Source organism: Tiliqua scincoides, chromosome 6, assembly GCF_035046505.1.
Source record: "Tiliqua scincoides isolate rTilSci1 chromosome 6, rTilSci1.hap2, whole genome shotgun sequence".
In the NCBI taxonomy this organism is placed as follows: Eukaryota; Metazoa; Chordata; class Lepidosauria; order Squamata; family Scincidae; genus Tiliqua; species Tiliqua scincoides.
Genome location: NC_089826.1, coordinates 39,762,609 through 39,775,263, shown reverse-complemented (window position 1 = coordinate 39,775,263; position 12,655 = coordinate 39,762,609). Strand labels below are relative to the sequence as shown.

The 12,655-nt window shown below is 39.7% G+C and overlaps 1 protein-coding gene across 4 annotated transcripts in view; it reads left to right on the top strand.

Moving 5' to 3' along the window:
* The window catches only part of INPP4B (inositol polyphosphate-4-phosphatase type II B), a 338,885-nt gene extending 327,650 nt beyond the window's left edge, over nucleotides 1-11,235 (top strand). For all 4 annotated transcript variants that reach the window (XM_066631736.1, XM_066631738.1, XM_066631735.1 and 1 more), the window contains one exon: nucleotides 7,459-11,235. In XM_066631736.1, the coding sequence (XP_066487833.1) occupies nucleotides 7,459-7,591 (133 nt within the window). In that variant the 3' untranslated portion in view covers nucleotides 7,592-11,235. The remainder of the gene's footprint in view (nucleotides 1-7,458) is intronic.
* Nucleotides 11,236-12,655: the final 1,420 nt, after the last annotated feature.

Here is a 12,655-nt window from a genome sequence, read left to right as displayed (position 1 = left end):
GGATGGGATCCTCCTTCCCAGGCTACAATTCAGTGCACCATTACTTAAGAATAACACCCATGGAAAGCAGTGGGTCTACTTCTGAGTAAAAAGGGTTGCAAATATCTCATCTCTCTGCTGTGAATTGAATTGCACACTCCCAGTTATGTGTTATGAGTTGTATGTTGTATGTAGAGCTTCTGGCTTAACACATCAGACACCTTAAAGGTGAATTTGATTCATGGTTCTCCGCAGGGATTCCCAACCTTTTTCATTTTCATATCCCTTGGCAGCCCATTTCCATAAATTGTACCCTTCCTATTAGCAAAATGTTTGTAATTAATAATACAAGCCCTCATCTCCACCATATGAAAGCCCAGACTTCATGTATTCATCTTTTTTTCTTTCTATCTGTTTGAAGAACAGAAGACTCTGCCTTTGCACTGTTTTGCACCAGAAGTGTGCTGAGAAATTCTGGGTGATTGATCACTTTCCATATTATGTTTCAGCTTTTTTACTGCGCTGGTTTTCAATCACTGGTTCAAAGATGAATTGATGACCAAAACCTAGCTGTTGGTGGGGCTTTCACAGCCAACTAGCTACCTCCCTTCCTGCCTTGCTGGTCCTTGCAAGGCATTTCTGTCTTGCAAGGCATTCTGGAGCATGACCTGCCTTTTTCTGCCATTATTCCATTCTTTTTCAAGTATCCCTAAAGTTCCTGTTGAGTGTCCCTGGGAGTACATGAATAGCAGGTTGGGAACCACTGTTTTACTGGTATGTTGTTTACAGTGCACTTACTCTGATAGTGTTTACAAAAGGTAGTGAAAACCAGAATTTAAAAAATAAAAATGTATCTTATGATCTTTTACTATGTTTATTAAATAAGTAAATTACTAAGAAACTACAGTTCTTAGGTAACAATTAGTGGTAGGTTATTTTTCAGGATCTGGCCTCGGGCAAAATCAGGCAAAACTATAGTCAGACACCGTCCTAAGTTTAACCCCCGACTTATCCGAGGGTCATAGAAAATTCTATGATTGTTGGCTCAAAACCTGCCTTTGACTTATCTGTGGGATCGACTTATGGGCGGGTGCCTGCGGTGAATAATCATTGATAAGCTGCATATAGAAAAGTTTATCCCAGGAGAAACATACCATATTAAGGATATGTTGTGATATTACATCTGAAATTAAATACTAAGCTTTACTTAGTTTGAATAGGGGTGTGTGTGCTTTTACCAGTGCATCTGCTTATGGGTCTAACCAGGGTCAATCCTAACCAGTCTACTCAGAAGTGTCCTATTTTGTTCAGTGGACCTTATTCTCAGGAAAGTGTGGTTACGATTGCAGCCTATGTGGCTTAAATCGAAGCTAATGTCTTCAGCTAGTGCTTTTGTTTTGTGACCTTTTTGTAATTTAATTTTACTAGACACTTTCAGCTGAAGATTTGTTTTGGTAGCTCAGATTAAAATGGGTGATGTAGACTGACTATCTTCCTGCCAACTCACAGCCCAATCCTGAACTGCCCGGGGCGCCCAGGCTCAGTGGCACCAAGAACGGCTGCCGCCGGATCTTGCGCACCCTGGGCTATTGCAGGAAGCGCTTCAGGAGAAGGGGATTTTCATCCCCTTCCCCCGGGTAAGGTAAGCAGCCCCACAATGGGGCTACTCACTTTACTGCAGACCAAAAGGTAAGGTAAAGATGCTCGTGTATGGCGCAGAGCCCTCCAGGAGCGCCTTGGATCCTGCGGAGCAGAGCTCTGCGAACCCGCCTCCCTCCCTCCCCAGGCACGCCTCCAGCCCACCCCCCTCCCTGCGTCACGCCTCTGCGTCACGCCTTCCACCCCACCCTCTCTCTGCCCCCACCAGCCTCTCCCCTCCCTGAAACGCCTCCTCCCTGCCCCGTCCCCACCCCCGCTTACCATGCCGTAGCTCAGCAGTCCGGGAGACCACCGAGCCGCGGAGGCTAGGCAACCACCCCACACTAGCCCAACAGCAGCCGGCGCTAGGCTAGCATGGGCAGGAGCCTGGCGGTGAGGCTTGCAAACATGCCTTACGGCATGTTTGCGACAGTGCTCGGCGGCATGGAGCTGTGCCACCAAGCACAGGATTGGGCTCCCATTGGCTTCCCTGCCATTTGGCTTCTTTGCCCACAGTAATTGATTGGCTTTCATTTATATTGACTTTTGCTATATAGTCTCCAAGGCAGCTAACAAAAGGTTAAAAAGAAAAGCTTCAGTAATTTATTCCACAGTCCAAAACTTCCTTTTCTCAATCTTCTGCTTTCTCAGTCTTTTAGGCTTGTATTTCCTCCATCATGGCTCCTTTACCATCCTCCATCTGAGCTCTCTTTCCATTCACTTTCCCTGTTCTCACCCTCCATGTCTGTCCAACATTTCTGCCTCCTCTTTCCCATCTGCTTTCTGGCCACAGCACAAAGTACTCTCTGTATTTCAGCCCAATTCCCCTTTCTCCTTCCCAGCTTTGCAACAAGCACCATCCCAACTCTATCTGTCAAACTGATGGGTCACTAGCTTTCATTGCCAATAAGAAACCAATGAAAAAAATTTAGTAGGAGAGATCAAAGAAAACAGAAGGATTAAAAAGATAATAGCAATAATACATTAGACATCCCATTCTGACTTGGTCTCAGTTGATGAGAACTGAAATTTGATGTTTATAGCTTCCCAGAAGATTCAGAGAGCAGATCCATCTCTGAGAACTTTGAATTACAGAAGATGCACACATTGTTCACAAAAGCTTTAGCATCTTTTAGCTAGCAGATAACACTTCATCATTTGTCATGAAGACTTTCTTTAGAAAAATGAAATGTTGTCTCAGTCTTCATCAGGAAGGTTGCTTAGCTAGCAAGTTCAGTGTCATTTATTTGGCAGCAGCCTTGTAGAAACTCAGTATCGTTTGGAGATTAATTGCTGTGATCTTGAATAAAATCCACTGGTACTGAATATTGCAGTACATTCATTTGGCAACACAAGCAGATGTTCATCAGGAATTCCAGGTTTATTGTCAAGAAATTAAAACTTATCCCATTATGAATATGATTTGCAGAACTATTTGAAATGAGCTAATTCCATCTTCTGCAGTGGTGAAATGATAATAGGGTGCTTTTGTTGTGGGGGGGGGGGGTTTGGAGAAAAAGAACTACTAAAGTGACAGTTGTCTGTGTCACAGTTTATATTTTCCATAATCATCTATGTATATTAGAGAATATAAGGCAGGCAGGGTAAAGGAGATATGTTTTATAAAGTGAAAAGAATCCTAGTTTGGACTGCTATTCACAATTCCCTTTACCACACTCTGAATATTAGGGACAAAAGAAATAGAGTAATTCTCCCTTTTTTTGGTAAATTGCCTCTCTGTTGACAGTAAGGCAGTGGTTCTCAAATTCTCTGGGAGTCTGAGAACAGCTAGTAAGTTTTGATGGGGGCGGGGACTGGTATGGGGGGTGCCCTGATGGCACCACAGGAACCCAGGCGCTGCCAAAACCGCAGATGAGCAGATTGCAGATTGCAACTCACTGCTGCAGGGGAAGGCTCGTCAAGGGGACTGCGAGCCTCCAGGACCCTCCAAGAGATTGCACAATCCCCCTGGTATGTTTTAAGTTTCAGTGGTGGGTCGTGACCCTGCAGTTTGACCACCACTGCAGTAAGGCATTAATTTTGAGTAGGGTGCAAGTAAGAGTAACCTGATGAATCTTCAGAAAAGACTTCTATGAATATAATCCTTCTCCATGAGAGGAGATATTCCCTATAGCAATCAATAGAACTGTTTCTTCCCTTTCCCCTCTTGGTCATTCACATGCAGGAAGCACTCCTGGATCTTACAGGGAATCCCAGAGGTCTATTCACACTCCTGAATCCCCATCTGGCCCTTCCTCTTGACAGGGTGCAATTTACTTGAGCCTCAGAGCTTCAGTAAGTTGAACAGCCACAGGATGAGTACTGGACAGGGATCCAAACAGCTTTCCTGTATTGACCCAGATACTGCCCACTTGTGAATGACGAGGTAGGGAAAGGGGAGAAAGATCTCTGTTGAAGCTGATGGGAATTCCTCTGTGAATGGTATGGAAAGATCACAGAGAAAGATTGTTCCCTGTGTAAGGAAATCTTTGTGCGCATGAACACACGCGCAAGGCTACTATGACTCTGTCTGTATTAAGAAAAGTGTATTCAGGACTGCATAATGACAAATCTTAAGTGTATATCACAGCTGCTGATCAACATATGTCCAACTGAAACAGAAGAAAGGGGTGTCCTGTTATTATCCCTATAAACATAAACATTTTATACCTTTATGATCTTGAATCATTTCAGGATCTGGTTTGATTCTAGAACAAATTGCTGGCAAGTGTGTGTGTGTGTGTGTGTGTGTGTGTGTGTGTGTGTATCTCCCATAGCTGTATGATTATATCTGGTTTTGAAAGAAATATTATTTGAGCAGATCTTGTAAATAACTACTGAACAACTTTACATTCTACCAAACTTTAGACCAGGGGTGTGCAAACTTTTTGGCAGGATGGCCACATCGTCTCTCTGACACTGTCAGGGGCTGGAAAAAGAATTACATTTCAAATTTGAATAAATTTACATAAATGAATATATTAGAGACAGAACTGGCATGATTGAATGAATTCAAACCAGTTCATAAGCACTTTCAAACGCAGAGTGAGGGAGGCCATCTTCAAACCACTTCATAAGCGTTGCCTTCCCAGCGTAAAAGTTCTTGCATGAGTGCTGGGCTGGTCTTCACTGCTGGCTGGCAGATGCGAAGCTCAAGGCAGTGAGGGAAAGCCAGACCCGGACCTTGCGTGTTGAGCCAGTGAGTCTTCCGTGGTCCAAATGCCCATTGGAGATGGGGGGCCCCCCTGGGCCAAAGACCTACTTGAGACAAATAACCCTGTTAGATATAATTTTTGTAAAGCTGCAATCCTATACAGTACACACTTTCCTGGAGGAAGTCCTGTTGAACCCAATGGGATTTATATTTGAGTAGATAGACATAGGATGTGCTGTTGGTGATGGTCTTTAATTCCAAACATTGACTATTCTTTAGTGCTGAGTTCATGAATAATCATCACGTTGGCTCATTTTTCAAAAAGTCTAACTTTGTTTCAGAATACACTTCTGTGCAAGCTGACAAAGACTGCAATCCTACACTTATCTGGGAGTAAGTTCCATTGAGTAGAAACACATAGGATTGGGCTGAAAGTATTGGTGATAAAGAGAAGTCAGACATAATAATTGATTTAGGGCAATTTATTTATTATATAACCCAAAGGTTACTAGTTGTATATAGAACCCCAGAGTACAAACAAATTCCACAGAAGTGAAATTTCCCCATCCATTTCAGTGTGAGGAAATGCTCTGCATATCTTTGTTGGATCAGAGCTCTGTGGTGCTTTGCGTTAACACCGTTTGTTTTTGTTGCCTTTACTGGAAATCATACATTGATCCATTTATTCCACTTCATAGCATTTCAGTTTGTTTTTTTGTCCCTTGGGATGAGGGTTTCCATTTAGAGCCTCTAACCTGTGAGAAATGCATTGTTAATGCATTAAGAAATATCAATGAGGATTTTTTTCCCCCATTGGGTGCTTGTTTTTCCATTCAGTTGCAGACCAATCTTAAATACTTAGAATGCTGTTTGTAGATCATGCACAAAGTAGACTAAAATGGTGTTTGTTACCATAAATTTGTTTTGCTGCATGGCCATCTTTAGTGTGTCTTTGTTGTTGGAATACCTGAGTATTGCCTTTCTCTCCTATTAAATGCTATCTTGTTTGTTCCTAACTTCCCCTGTTTAACAGCAGACAAACCCAGGGAGCCCTGAATGAGTCGGATGATCCCGAGACAGGCTGTCTAACTGATAACAAGCCAACTTCTCGTCACTTCTATCCTGTCGCCTTGCTGCTTGTCAGCTCTCATTTGCTGGTTGTGTGGCTTATTTTAAGTCTCGCTTTACTATTAGCCAAATATCAGTAATGTTCTGTTCCTTTCTTTTCTATGAACAGCAACAGCTTAAGATATAAAATTGTGCTGTATTACTTCAACATTTTCAGACACACAAATTTGTCCTAAAGAAAACAATGTCTTGAGCTGTTAAAGTTTTTCACTTTATTTCTTCAGAAATCAAGAAATGATACTATGCATCAAATGATTTAATCTGCTTTCTCTTCCTAGCCAATCTTTTCACACTGTCATTAGCTATAAGAAAGGTCATTTTTTTTCCGTTCTCAGTAAGGTGTGATCTAGTCATGAAATTTGAAACATTCCCTTTTTACAAAACTCTTACTTAGTGTGGCCAGTTCATACATTAACCTAGTGATTTTACCACCTCATGTTCACTTGGGGACCCATTTTGTAGAAACCCCCCGTTCACACATGTACACAGCCAAGGTTTCACCACATCAGAAAGTATGATTTTCTCTGACACAATAGGTTGTAATTTTCACATGAGGTCGACCCTTCAGTCAAATGGTATACAAAATGGAAAAGTGGTGGTAAACTCACTGTACAGAGACTTTCATGTGTTTGTCCATGGTGATGACTGGCTATTCGTCAAGGAGAAAGTGAAAAAAGTAATTTGCACACCCAAGTTTCAGGTTGAATATTCTAGACAGGTCAGTTTGTAGGATTAATTTTCCTTGTACTGTCTTCATTGTTACTTGCTGTTAGAATCTTCTTTTTAGCAAATAGTTCACTCTTTTTGTTTGTTGCAACTAACCCTTTTCTGTCAAGCCATCCTATGGCGCTAGATAAGTTCTGTAACAAAATTAACCTGTTTGTAACTGTTGCTTTGGTTGTTTTTGCTTTATAAGACACATTTATATTCCTTTAAACAAAGTTTTCTTTGCGTCTTTAATGCATCATGTTGGCTCTTGTGACTTTTGTACTTTATATGAATGAGCATCCTTTCTTTGTAAAACAGAGAGTTGGATCAGGCTATTGGGAAGCCATTTTCTCTTTTCATTGCAAAGCTAAACATGTTGAAAATGACAAAGATGGAAGTTTCCTTTAAGAATCTATAGGGCCAGATTTGAGAAAATGCCTTATTCCTAGAACTTGCACATTTAGGGCTTTATGTGGCTTTTAACATGTGCAACAGAGACAAATTAAAAAGAAAAGGAAAAAGAGAAACAATCTGAAAAAAGTTATTAAAGAATTTTTAAAAGCAAATATATTTCTAAAGGTAGAGTAAAATATATCATAAAGTATTTAATCAAACTACAGTGACAGATAAATATAAAAACCCCATGACCTACTTCTAAGGGCAATAATTGTATTGGGCCTGGCCTTGGATCTAATTTTGTAAGATGTATCATCACTTGTGGAAAAATATATTGTAGAGTTGAATCTTTGTTATTTTTACCTCAATTGTTGCTGAAACTCTGCAATGTACAAATAAAACATATTTATTTATTCTTTGTTTCATGCAGTTGTCTTTTTTCCCCTTTTCACCAGAGAAGGATGCCGCATAGAGAATGTAATGAAGAATATCAGATGCAGAAAGTATGCTTTCAACATGATACAGCTGATGGCTTTCCCAAAGTACTACCGACCACCAGAGGGGACATATGGAAAAGCTGACACCTAAGCTTTAGATAAAAAAAGTGTGTGCAGGATCAAACAGATATGTTCATTAGTTAACACAAATCACTTTGTGTTTCACAAACTGGGAATATGTAAAAAGAAGAGGGGGAAACCCTAGGAACTATTCTTGCCAGACTACTGTCATTTAAAAAAGAAACATCAATGTAGGTTTTGCGTTCTAGCAAACAGCTATTGGTTAAGCCAAAAAGAATTAAAGTCTTGATTATTAGTCAGATGGAAGACCAAATGCTGAGTTTGTAGGGTCAGTATGAATCTGGACCTGAAGCAAATCTGGTTCTGAGTGAGTCAGCACTGATTTGCCCCCTGAACCGAGGGCAATGCAACAGAGCTACACTGTTGTGCATAAGATCTGTGACATGTTTTTAAAAGGAATGTTAAACTTGGTTATTTGAATTAATGGATATGAGGTGGTATGTTTTATGCTTCTGAATTATCTTTACAGTTCCAGATGCATGTTAACATTAAAAAGACAACAACAAAAAAAGAAAGAAACTTGGTCTCACACACTTGCCCGAAAGCTTTTAATAGCATCCATTAATTTGAATGGCATCTCTGCAATTTCCTTTAAAGCAGGATCTAGCCAATTTCTGTGGTATTAAGGAATAATTTAGGTAAGCCACATAAAACAAGTGTGGCCACTGGACTCTATCCTCTATGCACTCTGGAAGCACAGAGGGGACACAAATTCTTGCTGATGGTTAGAATAATTTCTATATTTATTAGAAACATAACCTTTTTATTCAAATTTGTAAGCTGCAGATCAGGGTAAGGAATCTGTAGCCAATGATCATGAAATGAATCATTTTCACATAATTTATGAAAAGACTACGAAAGTTTGTACATGATAGGAAATTTTTAGTCCATTTTACTAATTTTTAGTCCATCTTAGTCCACTATATCACTTGTAAATGTGAATGCAGGAGACGAAAGGAGAGACCCATCACATGCTGGTTAATGTAAGCTTTATTTGAATCAGAGCTGCAATAACACGCACCCACCTACCCCCCCCCCCCAAAAGAGAAAAAAATTAAGCAGGATTTGTGATAACAAAAATGTGTTAAGCAAAGCATAAAAAAACCTCCAGCCAGGTTGTACTACTACATGAAACAATGGAATTGAACCAATGAGATTGCAATCAGAATATTGTCCAACTCTGTCTCAGTTGTAACTGACAGAGTTGGCAAGGAAAACCTGCGCAGGAAGTTGCGTGCTTTCCAGCTGAAATATTTCCAGCATATAATGAAATGGCTAGACAAATTCAACAAAATGTAATTGCCATATTAGATATGCCATAAACCCAGCAGGTGTGAGAAGTGACAGAATATCAGGCTCTAACACTTTCCTTTTCTACCTTGTTGATGTTTGTGTTTGTATTGAAATTATAAAAACAGCTCCACATTAAATGTGGCTTTCTGGCTAAACTCTCATATCATTGGAAGTAACATGTTTAATGTTTCCAAAATAGTTTACCCTATGAAAATCATTCTGAGGCTACAAGAAGCTGAGTTCCCAGATTGAAACATTCCCTCTAATATAGCTATCTTGTGTTAAAATGCCATCTTGTGTTTTTAGATCTATTTTTGCTAATCTGTGAATAACCCCTCCCCCTCCAAATTCAATATATTTCATACCCTTCACTTGCTTAAAAGGAACACGATTTAATTTAGGTTGAAGCCAGTCCTGTGCCACAACAATGTTTTCTTGTGTACTTTGGGGCAACTTCTGCCCCCTGTAGCAAAGAAACAAACCAAAGAGTAAAGAATAGCTAAATGTAATGCAGCATTTGAATCCTAGTAAGTATCTCTAAGATATCAGTAAATATCTTGGTGCTCTTTGCAAAATATATCTAGACTGACAGTGCCATAAAGGAAAGTGGTGTTTGAATTGTTTGATGACAACGTAGTCCTTGCTAACAGCATATAATTGAGCTATTATGGAGTGATTCACGCAAAGAAAACTTGTATTCTGTTCCTGCATTGTGTCTCTTGTAATGTGTATTGTAATAAAATAAAAGCAACACGTATACTGTGATCAGGAATATAAATTTCTGGCTAAAGACAACAAACCATTAAGTCAGGGTAAATATTTTTTTGCACTAGTCATTTTAATGGAAAAGAGTTAATCTGGAAAAAGGTTATTTCAGGGAATTATTCTTCCATATTTTTATCCAAAATAGGAGGAATTCTGTGATCAGCAGTAAACATCATGGATATAGGAAAACGGCCAGGTGTATTTGTTAAGGGCTATGTGCATTTTAAATTATGCTCCCCAACTAGAATGTTACTGAGTTAGCATATACAGTTGACTGACTTTTTATAATTATTTACAACTATATAGAGTTTTCTGCATGTTAAGACTGTTGGTTTCTGCAGAGCTTTGTAGCCATAATGAATGTGCTCTTCCATCACTTCCAGTGCCATTAGACTTTGCTTGCCCGTTGTGTATTATTTCTTTGGACCTTTAAGAAAAAAAAGAGTGATGCATCCAAGTGTGCTATTCCAGTTACCCAAACAATGCTTTGAATATTTTTAACATATTTTAAAAGGGAAGAATCTCTGTAGGTCAGCCACTGTAGAAAAACTTTGCAGAGTTCTTAAAAAGAGAGAGATTCTCAGAAGCCTGAAGTACTGAAGTTTTTCCCTCCATGTTTGGTACAGAAGCAGTCTTTCATTTTATGCTACCAAACTCTGAATGGATTGTGATTGCTTGGAATGTATAATAATCCAGGTAAAATGGAGGCTTCATGTAAACAAATGCCTGAGAAGGATTTGTTCATACTTGCCCTAGAGCCAAGGACTACACAGTTCATAGCTTTATCCTATGCATGGCTGCTCAGAAGTAAGTCCCACTGAATTCAATGGAACTTACATATCTTAATCCTTATGCTGATCACTACCTTATGCTGATCACTACCAAGTCTGCTAGCATAGCCAGGTCTTCTGCTCTCCAAGGGGAAAGTGGTGTGATGGAATAATCCTTTGGAGTTGAACATCAATGAAAATAACTTCTGCCTTCTGAACTTCTGAAAATAACTTCTTGAGTAAGTGTACAAGTTTGCAGCAGCGAATTGCCCTGAAAGCCTCATGTGTCCAACCAGGACTGGGTGTGTGTTTCTTGAACCACACCTACAGGAAGCAAACACGGGAATTTCAAAAGCAATTTATGAGATGACATGGCCAAGTAGGCAAATGGTATCCCAAGGGAAGGAGGGTAAAGGCCTGTTGGACACAGGAAAGCCTCTGAGCCATGTTCAGATGAGTTCACTGCAGTATAGCACCTAGGAATCCAGTCCCTCAAGTACCACTGCTACACAGCTCTATTCATTTCTATAAAGATTCTTCAAGAGTACTGAGCTGTTCTTGGTATCTTTAAAGCATTAATCACTACTGTAAAAGTTACGATGAAAGTCCAAAGGAGGAATGCTTGAACTAGGTTGTGGAACAGACTGAAACAATCTGTTCCTTCCCTTTAACTGACTTGCACAGCAGATTCCAAATGTCTTTGCTTTTATGCCTGTATCTATTTTTACTTCATCATTTTATTTGTTAGTAACTGGAGTTATTGCCATTGTGCATTGTTTGTGTGTGTGTATATATTTTTATTTAAATAAATGTCTTATTTTTCATATTCTTCCCTTTCTGTGTTCAATTTTTTTGTTTCCATCACCATAAAACATGCAACATGAAATGATCATTCAGGGAGATGCTGTCATAGTGTTCAGTGCCTTCCAGAATTGTTTCTCAAGCCTTTTATGCAATGTTAATGGAGGGCTTTTCTTAACTTTCTAAGAGCCCAATCCTATCCAATTTTCCAGTGCCAGTGTACCCATGCCAATGAGGTACTGCATCCTGTGGCGGGAGGCAGTCTCAGAGGCCTCATCAAGATATGGAAACATTTGTTCCTTTACCTCGGGACTGCATTTCAGTTGCACCAGAGCTGGAAAATTGGATAGGATTGGGCCCTAACTTATTTCGACCGGCAAAGTCCTTTAAAAAAAATTTTTAAGTGAAAGAAAATTGGGGGGAGTTTAAATAAAAATTAAATTCTTGTAAAATGGACTTGCTCCATGGTGTCTGCCTTAAGCCCCATTTACATTAAACTGATAACTTATATGGGATTATATTGATAGTTTAACAAACATTCTTTTCCAGTGTGGAATGTGTAAAGTCAATATAGTTTTGTGTCTGTATCATATGTTTCTGACTTTGCTTTCTAAGGATGATTTCACAAATGACAACAGTGGTATCAAGTGATGGTTTGCAAACCCCCATTACTGATAAAGAACAACAAACAGAGCTTTCATGTCATCATGAAAAGGTACCATTTCATGGCTCATGTCATCTCAAACACAACTTTCCATGGGAAACATTCACATTTCAGTAGCATTGATGATGTGTGTGTATACATAATCGGCTCTAACTCCCTCTTAGACATAAGCAAGCCAATTAAAAGTTATGTTCTTCATACTCAATGGGTTGCATCCAAAGTTTCCCTTTTCTCTACAGGAAGGATTCCACCTTCTGGAGCTAGAGAACCTTAAGATGAATTCCATTCTTCTTCTACATTTCCTCCCCTCCCCCTGCAGTGTGTTACCAGCTGGAACAAATGATGTTTGGGGACCTTGCATTGTATCTTTCTTTGGTCACTTATCCAGATGACTAGCTTGATAAAATAGTTTTTTGTTGGTTACCTACCAATCACTTGAATAACAGAAGTTGTCTTTGTTTTGTCTTGCTGATTTCAATAGCAGTTATAAGATAAACATATATTTTTAAGTTTTCCACTGTGATAAGTGGAACTCTTAGGCAAAATTATTTAATCTCCACCAAGAACACACGTTCAGCACTTTGGTCCCAATCCTATTCCAGTGCTGCTGCAGCCATACTAACAGGGCATGTACTGCATCAGGGGGGGCAGTCATGGAGGCCTCCTCAAGGTAAGGGAACAAATGCAGCCCAAAGTAGCATCTGTGATTCCCTCCCCCATGAAGTACACACCCTGTTGGTATGGCTGCATTAGTGATGGAATGTTGAATAGGATTGGGCCC